The sequence below is a fragment of the Thermobia domestica genome, chromosome 5, assembly GCF_964235325.1.
Source record: "Thermobia domestica chromosome 5, izTheDome1.hap1.1, whole genome shotgun sequence".
NCBI lineage: Eukaryota > Metazoa > Arthropoda > Insecta > Zygentoma > Lepismatidae > Thermobia > Thermobia domestica.
Genome location: NC_137458.1, coordinates 216,109,724 through 216,130,249, shown reverse-complemented (window position 1 = coordinate 216,130,249; position 20,526 = coordinate 216,109,724). Strand labels below are relative to the sequence as shown.

Below are 20,526 nucleotides of genomic sequence, written 5' to 3'. Positions count from 1 at the left end.
TCGTTGGAAAAATGGATTGATCTTGCTTACAACTATGAATTTAAATTTGAAAAGGATTTTTGACAAAGTATCAGTTTCTGACTTTTTTTTCTGCAGCAGACACATAGCTAGTTGCTCTTAGTACATCTACAAATATGCTTATCATCTAAAAATACAGGTATAATGTTAATCACGTTTGAACATAAAGATAATAGTGAAATTACAATGTAATAAAATTCCGAAATTTAATATAAGCTTTATAAATAATACCTTCATTATTACAAACCTTAAATTGTGGAATTTAAGCTTATTAAGCGGTATGTATTGAACAATACTTTTTAATTAGGACAATAAAAATTGATAAAAATTAACACGTGAAATGAAATATAATCATCATCTTTTCTATTGCTGTTCAAACAGTTATTAAAAGAATTCTTTTATTGAATAGAATGCTTCAAATACTAGAAAATCTGTACTGTAAAAGCGGATATACAAATATAAATTAAAGTAATACACAACTCATAAAAACTACGGCTATGTAATGGTTTCCATACGCTACCAGTACCCTCATCTAAAACAGAGAGCTTCTGAAAATTCGATTTTTTTTCTATCTTTTCCACTGAAGGAGAGACGCCCTCTTCCCTTAATTCATCAGACAACTTTCACTTTCTTAGATAGCGACTTTTAATTAGGAGATTACTATCGGTTTTATAATCATAAATTTATAACTGAAAGACTGCTTACGCCTAATTTCTATAAAAATTAACACGTGAAATGAAATATAATCATCATCTTTTCTATTGCTGTTCCCTCTTCTGTATTGATAACTAGCTCTCCATTCCATCACCAGTATCTTTTACCCTCCTTCCTTCTTTCATCTCTCTCATGCTTTTCTGTTTTCTTCTACAATTACAGCTTCCTTCTGATTGGCGTCACGTCCATTGTCCTTGTATATGTTGATAGAAAGGACATCTTTCTTACTTCAGCTTTAAATAGTCTTTCTATTTGTTTATGAAATGAATGAAATGAAATTTTTGAGTGATACGTCCCACGGTTATGTCGTTTAGGCTAAAGGAGACGGTATGTTTGTTTAGTTTGTGTTCTAGTTCCTTCTTTGTTTCTCCTATTTAACACATTTTACAAGTCTTGCAATTAATTTTGTATACAATTCCTTCCTTTTTGCTTGCAATCTTTTGCTTTTGTATCAAATCCAAAACCTTGCTGCCTCCTCTTTTGTAGATATTAACTCTATTCTTCGCTAGGATTATCTTGATCTTTCTAAAACTCTTTCCATGCTCACCATTTCGTACCATCTTGTTTTCTAATTCTTAATTATCATCTTACTCCTTTCTATATCTCTCCTCTTGTCTTATCTCACTCGTTATTTTGCCAAAGTTCTAACCAGAACTTCTACCAAGTAATCTTCTTTCTGTTTCTCATTGATATCGATCGTCTCAATTCTGTCCTGCATATTTTTCATAAAATTGTTTCATAGGCTCATCCACATCACTTCTTTTTGTGGCAATGAACCATTACTGCACAACCTTTTAAAAGCACTATGGTTTGATCAGTCCGTCCCATAATGTTTCAATCCTTATAACTAAGAAATAATAATAAATAAAAAATCTTCTTCCAATTCTTCCTTAGGTTTTGTTCTATTTCTTAATCATTTTTACACATTGATGGGTGCAAAATGATCTTTGCAGTATAATACACCCAATCCTAGTATCTTACCCTTATTTTTTCTTAATCTTTCAATTCTCATATGAAAATCTTGAATCATCCTTTAGTTCCTTTCCAGATGCTCAGACAATAGTCAACATATCTAAAAATAATACTTACTTACTTCCCCTTTGTAGTAATATAAGACTTAACATGCCGCCCGCCAAAAAGGGATAGTGACCTTTAAAAAAAGACAGAAAAGAAAACAAACTTTACATAACAACAAATAAAATAGACTAAAACAGGAAATAAATATACTTTAACATGAATAACATTACGATTCATCATTATTTGGTAAAACACGAAGTCCTCTAATTGAGCGTTTATATAAACCATTGGAAGTTTTAACAGTAGCTACTCGAACCAAACCGTCAGGTCCAGAATGCACTTCAGTGATGACTCCCAATTTCCACGATAGAGGAGGTAGCTTATCTACTTTGAGAACCACCAATTGACCTGGCTGTATGTTTTCACAGCTTCTCTTCCACTTATTTCTTCCTTGTAGTTGTGACAAATACCATCTTCTCCAAAACTGTTGAAATTGTTGTTGGATCCTTTGCCATCTTTGAATTGAACTAATCTTCTTCTGATGTAAGTCACGTTCTGGTAGCGCTGTCAATGGTTGACCAATAAGAAAATGACCAGAAGTTAATGCTACTGGATCATTAGGATCATTGGATGCTACAAGAGGTCTCGAATTTAAGCAAGCTTCTATTTGTGTGATTAATGTTGTTAATTCTTCAAAAGTGAGATATGACATTCCCATGACTCTTCTTAAGTAGTATTTAAAGAACTTAACTGCAGCCTCCCAAAGACCACCAAAGTTGGGCGAATATGGCGGAATAAAATGCCATTGGATTCCTTCAGTAGTTGCAAAATTCTTAATCCTTTCTTGATGGTCAGCTGTATGCAACAACTTTGCGACTTCTTGAAGTTTCTTGTTGGCACCAATGAACGTAGTTCCACTGTCGCCATAGATATGCTTGCATCTACCTCGACGAGATATGAGTCTTCTCAAAGCAGCTAAAAATGCCTGACTAGTAAGATCACTCACAACTTCGAGATGGATAGCCTTTGTTGCTAAACACACAAACACTGCAATGTAACACTTCACCTTTGTTTTTGACTTTCTGGTACCAGTTTTGATGTAAATAGGACCGGCAAAGTCAATTCCAGAATTTGTGAAAGGTCTTGTTAGTTCTACTCTATGTTTTGGTAGTTGTCCCATTAATTGTTCTGGTCCAGACGCCTTTAATATTTGACATGTAATACACCTTCTAATAACTTTCTTGATGGCATTTTTGCCATTAGGTATCCAATACTTTTGCCTTATTGAGGCTAGCATTAACTGACATCCAGAATGTAGCAATCGCCTGTGTTCATGTTCTATAATTAGTCTTGTTAGGTGATGATCTGGTGGTAGAATAATTTGACGTTTAGCATCAAATTCAAGTTCAGACATCTTTAATCTTCCACCAACTTTTAGTAATTGTTGATCACATATGAAAGGATTGAGAGACAAGAGTTTACTCTTATTGCTAACTCTTCCACTTTCTTTAAGATCAGTCATTTCCTTAGCATAAACTGAGTTTTGAACTTCTCGTATTAGTCTGATTAAAACTTCTTCAATTTCTTCCAAAGTAAGAGCGTCTACATTTCTTCTTGATGCTTCTACCTTAGCATTCTTGGAAAACCGCATGCAATAAGCCAAGACTCTCTGAAGTTTGTTCAAAGTAGAGAATCTTTCGATCATACTATTATCTTGAGTTGTCACTAAGTAACTTGATTTTAATTTCTTCTGTTCAGGAATCTCTCTGAGTGGGGCAGGTTCCGTCTTAGGCCAATCAAGTGAAGAACACTGTAACCATTGAGGACCGTTCCACCACAAATTATTATGTATTAACTTGTCAGGACTTGTTCCCCTTGATATAATATCTGCAGGATTGTCACTTGAAGCGACGTGTCTCCATTCTCCTCCCACTTTTTGTACCTCAGCAACTCGATTGCCAACAAATGTTTTCCATCTATATGGACTTGCTCTTAACCATGCTAAGACCACCATAGAATCTGTCCACATATATACCTGTACCTGGGATATTAGTTGTTTTAATGCCTTAGTTACCTTCTTGACAAGTTTTGATGATAAGACTGCTGCACATAACTAAGCGAGGCAGGGAAATCATCTTTATGGGCGTCACTTTGGACTTAGCACATAATAGCTTCGAAGTAACCTGGCCATCCTTGTTGACGGATCTTAAATACACACATGTCCCATAAGCCTTTCTGAAGCGTCTGAGAAAGCGTGAACTTGAATATCTATCAAGGTACCCGACTGAAGAACCATTCTGTCTACACTGATATCTGATAATGAAGGAATGAATTCAAGTACTGTCTTGCATCTTTGTTGTAGTTCTTTAGGAAGTGTTTCATCCCACTCCAATCCTCCTTGTCATAGACCTTGAAGAATTATCTTACATACGATTGTTATTGGACTAACAATTCCAAACGGATCAAAGATAGAAGCAAATAATACCCAACATCTTGCCTTTTGTTAAATTATTATTCGATCTTTGATTTAGAGTGAATCCATTCATCACTTGAAGTTGATCAGTTGCTGGATGCCAAAGTAATCCTAATGTTTTGATTTGACCCTTATCGTCTAAGCGTAATGGAAGTTGTGTTTCTCTCAATTCTCCAGAGATGGATTCCAATAACTCAGTACTGTTGGAACACCACTTTCTCAGCAAAAAACCACCCTTTTGTAGCATTTGTATTAATTCGTTCTTTATCTTTAAAGCTTCCTCCAAACTTTCAACCCCTGAAATACAATCATCAATATAGAAGTCATTCTTGAGAACTTGTGCTTCCTTCGGATATTCACAAGATTCTTCTGCACTTAATTGCTGGAGACAGCGAGTAGCAAGGAAAGGCGCTGAGGCTATTCCGTATGTGACAGTCTTTAATTGATATACCTTAATGGGTTCTTCTTCTGATCTCCACAAGATCTTCTGGAATTTACAGTCACGCTCATCAATCAAAATCTGTCGATACATCTTCTCTATATCTGCAGTAAAAGCTATAGGGTAGGTGCGAAATCTTAATATAATTGACTGCAAATCGTCTTGCATAGTTGGACCAACTTTGAGAACATCGTTCAGTGAAATACCACTAGTTGAGCATGCGGATGCATCAAATACTATTCTAGTCTTCGTAGTAGTACTAGCTTCCTTAATAACTGGATGATGAGGCAAGTAATATCCTTGAGTAATATTAGAGTTGCCTTCCACTTCCTTCATATGTTCCAAAGCTTCATACTCTTCAAGGAATGCCACATAATCTGTGCGTAACTTGGGGCATCTATTTAACCTTTTTTCTAGTTGTTGTAAGTGCTGAACAGCTGTCTTATAAGAATCACCTAACTGGATCACTTCTTGTTTGAATGGCAGTCTCATTATAAAGCGTTCTGTTGAATGTCTCCTAGTGTTTGCGATAAAATGTTCTTCGCACTTCCTTTCTTCTTTGGATAGAGGAATTTCTTGAATATCTTCTATTTTCCAAAACTTCTACAGCTAATGGCATAAATCATCGTTGTTGTGCAAAAAGAATGTTCGATGTTCTGGCATGAAGTTGTTGTGCTTTGGCATCTGATATTGTCCTGAAACTATCCATCCTAACTCTGTATTTTGGAGAACTGGAAATGCTCCTGGACGCACCTGTTGTCCTGCTTTGAGTAGACTAAAGAAAAGTCCAGTCTAACAACAAATAAATCTTACCAGACTTGTTGAAATTAGGATCCGCTAACTGTAAATTCAGTGGAAAGTTCCATTCTTTAATGTAAATATCAGCATCAGGTAAATTTCCCGCTATTTTGGGCAATACAGAACACTCAACATCTACACTAAAATCACTTACAGCAGAGAATACTTGTAACTTACTTCCGTATTTAACGTTGCAACTTACATTATTAATACCTTGTACAGGAACATTGATAGGAAATTTTTTTGACCTGTGAATGAGAGATTCTGTTGCAACATGAGATTGGGAACAACTAGCAAGCAAAGCCCTAACCATATGTAATTTACCATTACAATCTTTAATTTGAACAACTGCAGTTGAAAGTAAAACACGCACATTACTTTTAGGTTTCACAGAGCAATAAGTACTAGTATTAACAACTTCCTGTCCTTGAGACATTGACTTTTCCCCTACAGGTTCCGTAACAGAATCATTTTCAACACTAGCAGCATGATTAGGCTGTGATTTCATAAAAATCACTATGCAATAACGTGTGATGCTTAAGATTACATATTTTGCATGCATTTAGCGAACAATCTTTTGCTACATGGTTGACAACTTTCAAACAATTAAAACAAAGTTTGTTCTGTTTCGCAAAACTTAATCTTTTGGATACACTTAATTTCTGAAACTCATTACACTTGTGTAACGCATGACTTTGTTGACAAAACGAAACACAAAACATTAGTACTCACATAAGATTGTCTAGCATTTTTTACTTCCTTCAGAATATTAAAATTACTGAGATGCGACTTTGATTGTGTAGACTTTACCAATTCTAAGGTCTGGCATTTATTTTCTAAAAAGACATGAAGTTCTTCTAAACTAGCAAACTGTTCCCAATTTGTTTGATTTTCAAAGTCTTTACGTGTTTGTTCATCTAGCTTTTCCAAAACTAGCTGCGACAACAATATATCCTCCAAAGGAGTATCTAACTGTAATGCCTTAAGTGCATTTACGTTACTTATAGTTTGATTTAATAATGTCCTTAAGTCCGCCACTGAATCTTTACTGATAGTCGGTAATGAAAATAATGCCTTTACATGAGCAGTTGCTATTAGCTTTGGATTATTACTTCTGTATACCTTTTGCATATCATTTCCCAAGCAAGTTTGAAATTTTCACCTGTCACTGGTATATTCTCAACTAATTTGCTTTCTTCTCCTGATAATGAGGACAGCAAATAATGAAATCTTTAAATATCATCTAAACTCTGATTGTTTACAACTAAACTACTGAAAGTATCATGAAAATGTCTGAAATCTATAACTTGACCTTTAAATGTTGGTAGCTTTATGACTGGTAATTTTAGACACCCTGTATTCGCGGTTGAATCACCTGACGAACTTCTATTGCTACTACTAGCCTTCTCAGCTGTTTCAACAATTGACGTCATTTTTGCAAGAGTATCGTAGTAAGTAGCTTCAAACAGCCCTCTATCCTGTGTATATTCATTGTTTTCGTCCTTTAATTCAAGCTGTTTTTGCACTTCATCATATTCATTGAATATATTGGGTAAACGTGCACACCTAACTTTAATTTGCATTACATCACCGTCTGCTCCAAATTGTTCAACAAATGTTTTCATTCTTATAAGGAAAGCTTTAGCTAGACCTCTTGCCTTTATAAAAGAATTTGTATTTGAATCCATCGCTTGCGATGTTTCTACCGGAAGTCCTTATAACAACAGACCTTTACACAAGTAAAAGAAACAATATATATATATATATATATATATATATATATATATATATATATATATATATACTTAGTTACGTGACTGCTATATGTCTTCTTTGTTTTTCTTTAGATTGCAATGCACAGCTGAATACGTAGGCGCTTACGTGATAAGTCCACTAGCTCAATTTTGCTTCTGATTCGTAACACTCACTATCTTTACACACACATAGTCAATATGAATGTTTGAATGATTCACTTATTCTTTTTCTTGGCATAACACTTCCTCCATCCGGCCCGGAGGACCAAAACACTGTTTATGCTTATGTTCTTAAATGTTCACGATTTACTTAACTGGTAATGGACTGTCTTCTAACAATGGAAACTTCCAATACTTGTTTTTAGTTTTTATTGTACCTTACTAATCGCTGGTTTTCAACTAACACTTCAAATAAACCACAAAGTACATATAATAACTGCACTGTGTTCATTGCATGTAAATAACAAACCTAACTTTAAAATTCTGGAAGAAATGTTCGTGCCTCGTGCCTTATGCACCGTCTCTCTTCAACACTTTCCATCTTGAATGACAAATGAAATCTAAATTTCGTAGGAACAGTGTTTCCAGTTCTTATAAAATATTACTACATAATATAAGACTTAACATCCTTTCTGAATTACTTTCTGATCCCATAGGTTAATAACTACATCCTCCAACACTACACTGAGGCAACATCCTTTGCATAGAGCCTCTTCAATTCTTACTAAGTTTTCGTCCAAGATGAGAAATCGATTGTCCCATAAAGTCTCTGTAGTCTTTCTAACCTTTCTGCTGCCTCAGCCCTCTTTCTTCTTTTTCTTTATTTCTTCTGTAATTCGCAATATCTCTTTCCTTCTTAGATTTATAGAGGTCATCTCTGATTACTTTCATTATCTTAATCTTTTCTTCTCCCGAGGTTCTAAAATTTTGCTTGTACAATCCGCGGCAAAAAACCTGCAACATGAAGATGTAAGTTTTTTGTTAAACTACGCCTAAAAGCACAGGGAATGAACATAATGTCTAAGTGGAACGAATCACGCCAGGATAAACCTCGGCCTCCTCCCGTGCACACTTATTTTGGAGCAAAAGACTTCGTCATTTCAAAATAAACTTATATGCTCATGTTGCAGGTTTTTTGCCGCGAATTGTACAATCCAATAATGTCCTCAGTTTTGCTTTTATCTGTGCCTTGAGACAATCTTTCCTATGTAGTAGTTTGATAGTTTCTTTTCCAGCTTCGTGAACTTTTTTTGTCTTCTGTACCTTCCCTCATGATATCTTGCACCAATTATTTTCCTTTCATTACCTCATATGAATCATCATTCACATATTTCACACTATTCTTCTTCTTCATACCACTTTTTCTTTTCATCATTACTACCGCTCCTCCGTTATCTTGTTGTCATTCTTCCTTTTCCATATTGAAAATTTTTGCTACTTTCTACATTTTTAAAAGTAGTTGTGGCATTCTTCTGTATTTCTTTTCTGTATCTTCAATTTCTTGTACTGCAACTTCAATGAATATATGGCATCTCTACATCAGCTTGATATTTTCACATTTAATTTATATACACGGGAATTATTAATATTCCTTAGTTATTTCAGGAGGGTGGTTTCATGATCAGTATAAAAGACAAACAACGAGCTTCGAATTTTCAGAATAGTTCTTTTGTAGTGGAAATACTGATACAGTACCGAAACTGTCAAATACTTGTAAGTTTTGTAAAAGCAGTATATTTTTGTCATTGTACATTTCATTTATATTTGTATAAAATTTTGCACGCAAGATGAAAATCTCTTGAAGTTTAAAATTTATATTAATTCGGTTCGTCCAAATGTGACTGCGACAAATTATTGAACAATTTCTTTGATACATATTATATTTTATAGTAGGTCTACATATAGTCATTTAAAAATCATTATTTCACGAGTTGTACTAATAAGTCTTATTTCTGAAAGTTTTATTTAGATTCTGTTGAACTAATAGTAATTATTGTAGTGTATACATTAGTACTTTATCGTCATATTTAAGTTTTAAAATATTTTTTTTTTTACGTTTACACAATTATTTTTATTGCATTATAGTTATGATGATTGTAAAACTGGAGCAGCAAAATGCAAAATAAGGATTGCAAACAGAGTGCAGCAAATAAATCACCAACTTTGCTCCAATTAAATTTAAGAACCTAAATGTTTAAAATTTATTAATTTTCTGTATGTTTTACCTCGTACCAAAGTACATAGGAAACCTCTTAGTGCCATTTTCCATCATCTGGATCGAGATGTCTGCTCCTTTTGCCCTACCTTAGTTGTTGCTTTCGTTTCAATTGACGAATACTATAAAAATGAAGTGTATGTATTTGTGAATACAGTTACAGCGGTCAAAAACGCTTCACTGCATCTCTCATCATGGAAATAATATTTTACAAAAATCTGAACATTTAAGAGCTAGTTTTCGTACATGTGATATCTTAAACTTTGTTTTCCAGAAAATATATACCTTTTTATTGGTTAAGATAATATCCTTTTACTTTCCAGTCAAGGATCGTGACAACTTAGTAGTGGTTTCCAGATCATGTGGATGGGTGAAGCATCCAACTAGAAGTTGCTACAGATCCGAAAACAAAGATCATAGTGAAATTTCCTGCCAGTGTTTCACAGATGGATGCAATTCTGCTCCCAATCAGTATGCAACTACTGTATATACTTGTATTTTGCCCTTTTGTCTATTATATCTTTTCAGAAAATGATACGATTACGAATAAAAGACGTGTATCTCAGATATAAACTTTGTTGAGTACTCATATTTGACCTGTAAATAACTTTCAGTACTTATTTTATTAAGATTTGATTGATTTTATACAATATTTTAAAAGTTGTATGTTCACTATTATCTAAGATTGACATGGATCACGTTAGTTTATTTCAGTTTTATGTGATCCTAAGTATATAATGGACTATGTAAAATAAATACAATGTTCTTTTATAAATAACTATAACATACATTATGATCTTATTATTTTATACACTGTATATTTTACCTTCTATTGTGGATTAAATTAAATCTATTATGGATTAATCAAATACGCCCTGATTTACGAACCTGAATAATATCAATTTTTGATTACATGATATAAACGTAAGACTTCTCAAAATTTTAAGCAGGATACGAAAAAGTTGTGTTGAAAAAAAAACACAAGGTGGTATTATTATTATTATTATTATCTGTAATAAAAAGTTTCTAAAATGAGTTTACTGTCCAAGTGAAGTTTGATTACGTATAAAAGACCAATCTCATCTTGTACTTATGACATATTAAAATGTTTAAAATATATTAAAACTAATTTACAAATGCTGAAACACTACCTACACTACTCGTATCATCTAAAACAATGCCCACAATGGCAGGTATACAGTAAGGGGTTAATGTGTATAAACTGTGTTCTGATGAGCAGGCCTATTTTATTACTAGAAAATAGTTTATTGATGGTATGTGATATTAGAGTTCTTTCAGGTCAGTTTGTGTATCCTAGAGTTCCGTTGATTAAGAACAACTAGCTTTAAAAAGTATGTATCGATTTTAGTTACTGACAAATTTTGATTCATCCCCAGTTCATGTGTTATTTTATTAGTTATAGTGCAATGCTGCTCTAGATTCTGTATTTTTAACTTTCAAATAACAATGTTATATAATTAATTTAGCAAAATAATAATAAGCAGTCACTTTTTCTAACACAGTATGGCATTTTAGTCAGTGTTACATTATATGAGAATGTTTATATAGCTGTTAAGTAAGAATTTGTTCTTACATCTACATAAAGCGATTCAGAACATGCAATATTGCGTTTATAAAGTCAGCGACGCACATCACATTTCCAATAAATTAACTTTCAGCATGAAGGGATATAGCAACGCTACTATTATCAACCTACAGTTCTAAACATTTACGATGATTGGTGAAAATCAGAATGTTCAATAATAATAATAATAATAATAATAATAATATGGAAAATTGAAGTAGGGTAAGGTGCCCATATTTCGGATACTTAAGCAATTGGGCTGTGTTACGTGCATACCAATAGCCAAACTCAAGATGTCAGGGATGAAAAACAGTTTGAAGATTAATGAAAGTAAGGATAGCATGATAGTCCATAGCTAAATATTCAATCCTTGTATATGGTATATTATGAAACCGTACAAAAATAAGCATTCATCATTTTGGTTTCCCAATTTCGGACACGGCAGTGCCTAATTTCGGATAGGATTTCAAATAACATTGATAGACGATAAACATGGTTTATTAGCACTGATTATGTTACACAAATGATAGCAAATACAAAGCAAGGAAATGAGAGAACAGTTGTATCTGACTATTCACAGTAGTCGCACTTGTAATTCTGCCAACCTTCTTTCTCTGTTCCGGCACAAAGCTCATGCACCCATCTCAAACATCCAATACACCTAATCCATTGCTCTCCTGATGTGTCTTCACGATAAGCAACAGAGCAATAAACACATTCTTCGTCTGCACTGTCGTCCTCGTCAGTGGAAATTAGAGGAACAGCATGGTCTGAGTCACTATCTTCATCAGATGATGGAGACTTCTTTGAAGGCTTAGTCGCTTTCTTCTGCTTTGAAGGCTTTAGTGTGTCTCGCAAAATATTTCTTTTGGTTTTCCCTTTCTTAGGGTAGAAAGTGCAGATTTTTGTGTAGCCAACGTATGTCTATATGGGGATGAGGTTATCACTGCAGCTTGCGCACTTTTCCTACTACCTGTGGATGGGCCTGGTAGTGTTGGAGGGGTCGTATGTCAAATGGTGAAAGCGGTAAGGATTTTTCAGGAATAGTCGTACGGGTGGTAGGGCTACTGTCACTGTTGTGTTCCGACGGTAAAGGGTCACAGTTTGCAGGAACAGAACTAGTAGGTCTGACACTGCTTTGAACGGGTAGGAAATCACTGTCGGCGAAAACATTCGGATTGAAGGGAATAATCCCACACTTTCTAAAGCCGCTGATTGCAGCTTGCATACTTGCAACTCGTACGTAGGCTTTACCGAAAATCGCACCAACATCAGTCATAGAAACCGGCTGAAACGGGTGATTATCAAGCAGAGTTCGATTTCTTGTGAATAGAACTGCTTAAATGGACCCATAAAACTCACATCGAGAGGTTGGAGCTTGTGCGTTGAGTGGGGTGGCAAGCACACAATAATGACACCATGGGTCCGTCCTAGGTTGATAATGTCCAGGTTACGGGTGTGCGAATAGTGCCCATCCAGTATGAGCACAACAGGGAATAATTCAAATATGTATTTCTTGGAAACTATTTCCAATTTGTCTCTTAATCATTTGTGAATATCCTTAAACGTGTTTGTTATGTAGAAATTATACTTCCTCTCATACGTCATAGTTAAAACTATCACGGAATTATGTTTTTCTCGTATTTTGAGTCGAATTTTTAGTGATAAAAACGTGAAAGTAAACGAAATCTACACAAATCATATGCAATATTTTTATTTACTCCTCATATAATTTCAGACGAGCAAGGGAGACAAGAATTGGGATCAATATTCTATCAGAAATTTTTTGTTTTCATAAACGTAGGTTTATTCTTACTTCTCATGTAGCAACAGTACAGTAGTGACTTTCACACATTAAAGCAAACGAAAAGTTTTCAAATTACGAACATGCAAACTTATGTGTTGTTTAGGCGAAAATGTAAACTAATTTTTATCTGAGAAGAATCAGACTAGTGCAAAAATTCATGGCTGATGAACATGTAGTAAGGCACAGAAAGAGTATATGAAATGGGATATAGACTCAGTTTATCGAAAGTACATACATGAGATATGGTCATTGACCTGCTGGTGTAATTGGGTTTACCCTGTAGCCGGAAATGTTAACCGTATGGGCTTTTTCCTTACAATGTTTGGTCAAATTCAGAAAGATGTGGACGATGTGAAGAAACTGGAAAATGAGCGCTTAGTTTTCCATCACAAGGAGGAGACAGGTCCAGGTATCAAAGCTGACTGTACAGATTGCAAGAAGATTCGTGAATTTTTGTAAATATATATCGATCTTCTTGATATCAAAAGCCATTTACCTACGAGCTTTGTTAATATTGTTAGTGGTCAAATTTTGCGTGAGTGTGCGCTAAATGTACAAGACGCTGTAAAAGTGAGAACACAGCAGCTGACTTTGTAAATGGCCTGGAAGTTTTCACCAAAGTATTTCCAAGAGAACTGAAACAATGTTAGATGTTACGAAATCAGTTAAATTAGGCTCAAGTGATAAAAGTGATAATTAGCCACAGTGTTATTTATGCTTGTACAATGGTTATGTTCGTATCATGTCGTGGTAATAATGTGGATGATGTGCTTGAACATGAATTATCTCCATTACCAACTGCTCTGTTTAATGAGAATGGCGAAATGCGAGAAACCTCAAAAGTGTTGCTTCAACTTGCCGTAATGAAATCAACAAGATCGCTAATAAACACCCATTAAACTGTCATTCTTGACGGTTGTGGAATGCTCTGGCAGGTATCATGGCTAGCACATCTGGCTACTGTAGAAGTATATGTAAAGATACAGCAAAGGTGGAAAGTGAGCTAAAACAAGCCCATATTCTGCATGCAGTATTCGATAGATACTATGAGAACAGCATCAAAGCAGCAATGCGAAGGAAGCGACAACAAGGAAATTCAAGACAACTTACATTATCAACTCCTTTACCCAAAAGAGAGTTCGTATTGACGTCAACATAAACGAAAAGGCAACTTATTTCATTAATGACAGAATCGCTAATGGACATTAGCATAGATGAATCTCATAGATTGTTTATCACTGGACCACAACAATCCCCCATTAAAGTGGGAGGACGACTATGGGGTGAACCAACAATACACAAAGAAGCTGAAGTAAATATGATACACATAGTTCTTAGGGAAGCTAAACATGCTCCTGACAAATCTATACGATTGAAGTGTGACCATAAAGATGTACTAGTGCTATTTGCATATCATGTATATGTTCAAAAGCAAACTGCACCAATCGTAATGGAAAAATGCGTTGGATCCAGAGAAGTAATTGACAAGTGAAGTTGTAAGAGTGCACAGTCCGTATAAGGTGAACATTCTGGCAGCCCGTGCTCTAACTGGCTGCAATACTACTTCATCTCTTGCTGGGATTGGTAAAGGCCGAATGCTGAACATACTGTCGAACTTTCGAGACACCCTTGACACGGTTGGTAATCCCAAAGCTGAAGGAAGTGTAATAGTAGAGCTGTATAATAGACAGTCCTGGAGAAACCGTTACCAAGATTACGAGCTCCTCTGGAAAAAAAAAGTTGGTTAGCAAGACAATCACAAGTCTGTCATCTCTTACTAAGCTTCCTCCAACTGTTAGTGCACTGCAGGAACATTACAAGCGCGCTCATCTTCAGACAGCCAAATGAAAATCATTGAAGAAATTAAATCCTCCTGATCTAGATGTGAGAGATTTCGGATGGAAATTTTTGCCATATGCTGCAGAACAATATGTAGCTCGTATGTTGCCCGCAAATACACCAGTAGCGCCTGATGTAGTAGTGAACTTAGTTAGCTGCTCAGGCACAACGGGATGCTATCGTGGTTGTGATTGCCTTAAAAGGTCATCGAAGTGTACGCCATTCTGTATCTGCCAAAGTGAATGTATGAATGGACCAGAAAAAACAGAAGAGGTAATGAAGAGGCTTGCTTTCCTTGTGCGTTGATTCTGATAAAGTTTTGTACCGTGTTTCTCTTTTCTCCAAACAACACATGTCAATGCTTTCAATAACATGTAAGTATGCAGGTACTGTTGGAAAAAACATAGTTGGTTTGGTTTTCGTTTACTGTGCTGCGTGAAAAATTAAAATTAGACAGTAAGAAAAATATTACTCCATTTTGCGAAAGAAGCCTTTCTTATATCGCTGTCGCAATTGTAGTTTTACCGAATAACCAGTTTTCCTATGATTACAATGTATTCGAAGTGACATAACAAGTAAATAAAAATATTGCGTATACTTTGCGTAGATTTCGTTTACTTTTACGTTTTTATCACTAAAAATTCGATTCAAAATGCGAAGAAAACATAATTTCGGGTTAGTTGGCGACTATGACGTTCAAGAGAGGAAGTAGAATTTCTACACAATGAACACGTTTAAGGCTATTCACAAATGATTAAGATACAAACTGGAAATAGTTTACAACAAATATTCCGAATTTGTTATTTTTGAACTAACCATATATAGAAGTCAAAATTTGTACTTCCGATTTCCCTTCTAGTGATTGTCTGGCTTTTATTCATAGCTTATATGAGAGTTAAGGACTGTATATTTGGAATATATATGATACTTATCTTGTTCTTAATATTTTTTATGTGAAAATTTTGTAAAATAAAACATTCTGTATATTTTTTTGTAAATTTTATTGATAGTTGACAACCCTGACGTTTGTGAGAAAATTATCAAATTCCGCTAATTGGTCCCTGTTTGGCGTAAGCCTAAACTGCGATAAACAAAGCCACGTGAAACTATATCTCGCTGATTTGCTGATGGCCTACCGACGCTTGTACTCATCCGCAAAATAGTTCATATGATTTGATTATTGCTTCTACTATGAATCTTCATATGAAACTAGTATATTATTATAAATGACAAAAATATAATACGGATTATCTAATGATACTGCAATCGAGTGTGGTTAATGAAACAATAGAAATAAACACTAAGCATGCGCAGTAATTATGGCGCCAATTCAACTGTGGAGGCGTGTTCTACTTTTAACTCTGAAAGATGTCTTACATGAATCCCGGTTCAGCGAGTGTTGTGGTGAAACATCAACAAGGTAAACCTTTACTCACTAAGCAACAATAGTTTCCCAGCGAAATTCAAATATATTTTTTTTTAATCTTTCGAGTCTTTTTCTTTCTTTTCTGCTGTTGCTGTAAGTATCTGGACAACACGAGATAGTATTGTCAAAATGCACGTGTATAATTTGCTCCTCCCCGTGGGGAGTGGGAGTGATACATCACTAGCCAATCATATTTGTGACAAGCGGAAGGATACAAATATTTTGTTTATCGGAGTTTACAGCTTACGCTGAACAGGGAATAGTATGATTATTTATAACCTAAACATGAATTAGCATTCTACTGTTAACAGGATATGAGAAAATTGAAACTATGCTGAGATAATCCAGTAATTTAAGACATGGAAAGTAAGATAATCCCTCCCCCCGTTATTCCCCACTTGCGAAGTTTCTCCAAGGTTTACAGAGTGGCACTCATCGGATTCGAAATCAGCGCTCCAGAATCATATAAGATCAGCTAAGAAACACACACACACACACATTATATCTATATATATAAAAGAGAACGTACAAAATCCTTTGTCCGCTCATCACGCTAATACGGCTGAACCAATTTCTTTCATTTTTGGGGGGTTATTAGGATTTGGACCCTAGATGGTTTTTATCATATCACTTTAATTTTTAATTACCAGTGTCTTGAGATAATTGACCATTCAAGTGTCCATAACGTACAAATCCTTTGTTATTAGTTCATCATAGGTAAAAATAAACGTATTTATATGCAACCCGCATGACCGTGTCACTCGGCGGGTTAACATAAATGACAGGCGATATACAGCGGAAAATAGCTTGAATCTTCTGTTTAAAATTTTTTAATTGATTTGCTTATTTTTACAGACACTTTTACAATATGCCAGCACCGGGATGACCGCAGCGAAGCGGGGCGGGTTAACATAAATGACAGGCGATATAATGTTAAGATTTACTGCAATCTTCTATGGTTTTTATCATATCACTTGAAAGCGAAAAAGTAAAAATTATCTAAGTAACAAAGTTTATTGCGTTCCGGGGTGACCGCAGCGAAGCGGGGTGAACGCTGCTAGTATATATATATATATATATATATATATATATATATATATATATATATATAGAGAGAGAGAGAGAGAGAGAGAGAGAGAGATAATATAATATAAATCATGGTACATCAGCTTCTCCCCCGGACTATCTGATTAATTGTGGATCGCTAATTATCGTGGTGATAGCCACTCAGTGCGGAAATGTTTTGTTTATCCGTTATGTATAATACATACACCAGTGACCGGGTGAGGTCTTGGCGAGTTATACCCCAAAAACGCCCTGAAAAGGCAGAAAATGAAAAATGTGTGCAGGTAACCTAATACCTACGAGAGGGGTACTCGTGACCAAGAACACGGCAGTAGTGTCACACAAGCAGTGTTGTCATCCCAACACAAGTGTTATAGAACGTGAAAGAAAATGAGCAAAAGGTGGATTTTCAGTGTTGCCAAATAAGGGAGATACAAGGCTCTAATGTTGAGAAATTATGGGATGCGTACAAAGAAACTAGCAAATGTACAACAACAATAACAAGGCTGCAGAAGCAACAAATGTACGGTAAGGAGTAAACTGCAGCATCCACAGCATTCAGTGACTAACGGGCTTGATACAGGATTCACTCAAAAAGGTCACATGTTAGAATAGTCATAGAAGGAAGAAGTCTCATGTAACATGATGCAGAAATGTGAACAGTAAGTCTTCATGTAGCCCAGAAGTTCCAATGGCTTTTGTGTGCAACTGATATCTTGAACCGTTCCCTAGAGCTATAAAAAGAACTGTCTTGAGGTTTCAACACTGCATGAAATCCTGCATGCCTTCCAAACCACAGAAACGACACTGTAGTGCCTAAAAGGAATACAGAAAAGCTGTGACACGAAAGGTACACAGACAAGAAAGTACATCGCAATCAGTTGCAAAGATTAATGACCTGTAATAGGTGTCAGTCGAGAGTATAGGAAATGTTAGTATGTGAGACAACGATGAAGACAAAATACACTGCATTCAGGTTACCAGTAATATGTAGCCGCAAAATATTTTAACATAATACACCAATACATACGATAGAAAAGTCATAAATAATATGGCAAGAAGGGTACATTTCTCGCCCTAGCTGCACACTCGATATGATGTATCAAGCCCGTTAGTCACTGGGTGCTCTACATGTTGCAGTTTACTCCCTACCGTACATTTATTCCTTCTACAGTCTTGTTATTATACATTTGTTTATTTTATCGTACGGACCCCATAATTTCTCAGTTTTAGAGCCGCCTTATTTGACAACACTGATAACGAACCCTTTTGCTTATTTTCTTTCACGTTTTATGCCAAGTATTTTAATGCCATAAAATGTTATATGTTCTATTTGAAAAGCTAGTGTTGGATGGCAACTCTGCTTGTCTGACACTACTGCTGTGTTCTTGGTCACCAGTCCCCCTTCCATAGGTATCAGGTTACCTGCATATATTTTTCATTTTCTACCTTTCTCTGGCTTTTTTGGGAGTATAACTCGGTACAGCCTCACCCGGTCACTGCTTGGTATATGTATTATACACAGCGGATAAACAAGGCATTTCCACACCGAGTGGCTGTTACCATAATGATTAGCGATTGAGAGTTAGTCAGGGTACAAATTTTCACAAATATCTAGCTGCCATGGTTCGCATATGTCCGTTGTCAATACAACCGTCACTTCAAAAATATTTGTTTATTGGTGTTTAAACTTTCTTTGTGGATTGACAAATTAAGAGTTGTTTCGGAATTTGCAAGATGTCCAAGAAGGTGCTTCACAATTGGTTTAAAAGGAAAAAAGACAATACTTTGTAAATTCCGTTGATGAAAAGGTAAAAGCAAAGACATCGAGAAAGAGCGAAAAAAATCCAAAGAACATATTAATTTGCCCGCTACTACTTCAGAGAAAGACGTATGTATATTTATTTATTTCATATAATATACATAGGAAGCCGACACATACGGATCTTTATCTCAACGTAAGCAGCTTCCATCACAAGTCACAACTTCTAACAGTGCTAAACACCTTGATATACAGAGCAGTCTCCATAAATGACTAGAAAAGTTTACAAGAGGAATTCAACCACCTTCGTTCGACGCTACAAGAGAATGATTACAGTCTTACTAATATCAACATGGCCACAAAAAGCGCCGTTACTTCCTAACACAAAGTGATGGGAAAAAGTTAAGAGTGAGGATTATCTCTACTACCGTATTGCCTTTCATAGGCCACACCTCTCGCAAACTCAGCAGAACACTTGCCTTGTCAGACACGGTATAAGAGTTACTCATAAACCTCCAGCCAATTGATTTTAAAAATACCACTATAGTAGTCAAGTGCAGCAATTCTTGCGAGAGAATAATAAAGCCATAGCTATCTCACGTGAAAAGAACAGTCTCAATATCACTTCAAGCGCACAGAGACTCAGACAGCTCTTTGCCACACCCAAGAGAAAATGATACTTTCCTATAAGCATTAAATCACTGACAGACTACTTATACATTAGTCAAACCTACGGAAAAATAGAAGCCCTCTGTACCCGGGAGGAGGAGTACAAAATCACACCTCTGAACGAAATCACGAACACTAGCATCTTAAAATACTTAGAGGATAAGAAGATTGAGTTTTACACAAACCCTCTCTTCAGGCCAATCGAGGTAGTGATTAGGAGACTTTCCCGGGAACTCGCCTCCGAAGACATCCAGGATCACCTTAGACAGGTATTGGATTTCCCCTCCTTCTCTGTCTCGCATATTAGAAAGACAACAAGCGCAGGAAAAGAGGCTATGCCTCTTTTTCTATGCACGGTCCTGGATGGAGAAACTAAACAGTGGCTCACGAAGATCCGTCATATCTTCCACATTCGAGTAAGATATGAGAAATACATTAAAAAGAGTGTAGTTGTGCAGTTTCACCGATGTCAAAGATTTGACCATGGCAGCAGGCTAGCGTCTCGCTGCGTCAAGTGCGCAGGGAATCACCTGGCAAATGATTGCAAGAAACCAGCGAACAAAAGCCTAAGTGTGCTAATTGTTTAGGAGAGCATCCGGCTAATTACAGGGGCTGCATAGTTTATGAAAAGATTATGGAATCAAGGCAAAGAGCAACGACATTTAAAACTAATGCAGACAACATTGTAAGACGAGTAAACGCAACGCACAACATAAACAGACACTCAGCGAAAACAACACACATAAGAAGTCCGCGTTGCTACCTACCCGTAAATCCGGGCTGCTTCCCACTTCAAGAATCACACCTTTATTTTTACCTACACCTAACTTCCGAGGCATGCACCAACAGTTATGAATCATACCTGGAACCTCACGTACAGCTCTATCTGGGGTCGTGCGAGAACCTACCACTAAGTGTACCCAAGGTAGCGACAGAAAAATAAGT

At 35.8% G+C, this 20,526-nt stretch overlaps 1 protein-coding gene across 2 annotated transcripts in view; it reads left to right on the top strand.

The window, feature by feature from the left end:
• The window catches only part of LOC145686400 (uncharacterized), a 44,332-nt gene extending 28,683 nt beyond the window's left edge, over window positions 1–15,649 (top strand). For both annotated transcript variants that reach the window (XM_081759684.1, XM_081759685.1), the window contains exon 4: window positions 9,752–15,649. In XM_081759684.1, coding sequence (XP_081615810.1) covers window positions 9,752–9,963 — 212 coding nt within the window. In that variant the 3' untranslated portion in view covers window positions 9,964–15,649. The remainder of the gene's footprint in view (window positions 1–9,751) is intronic.
• The last annotated feature ends 4,877 nt before the right edge of the window (window positions 15,650–20,526 follow it).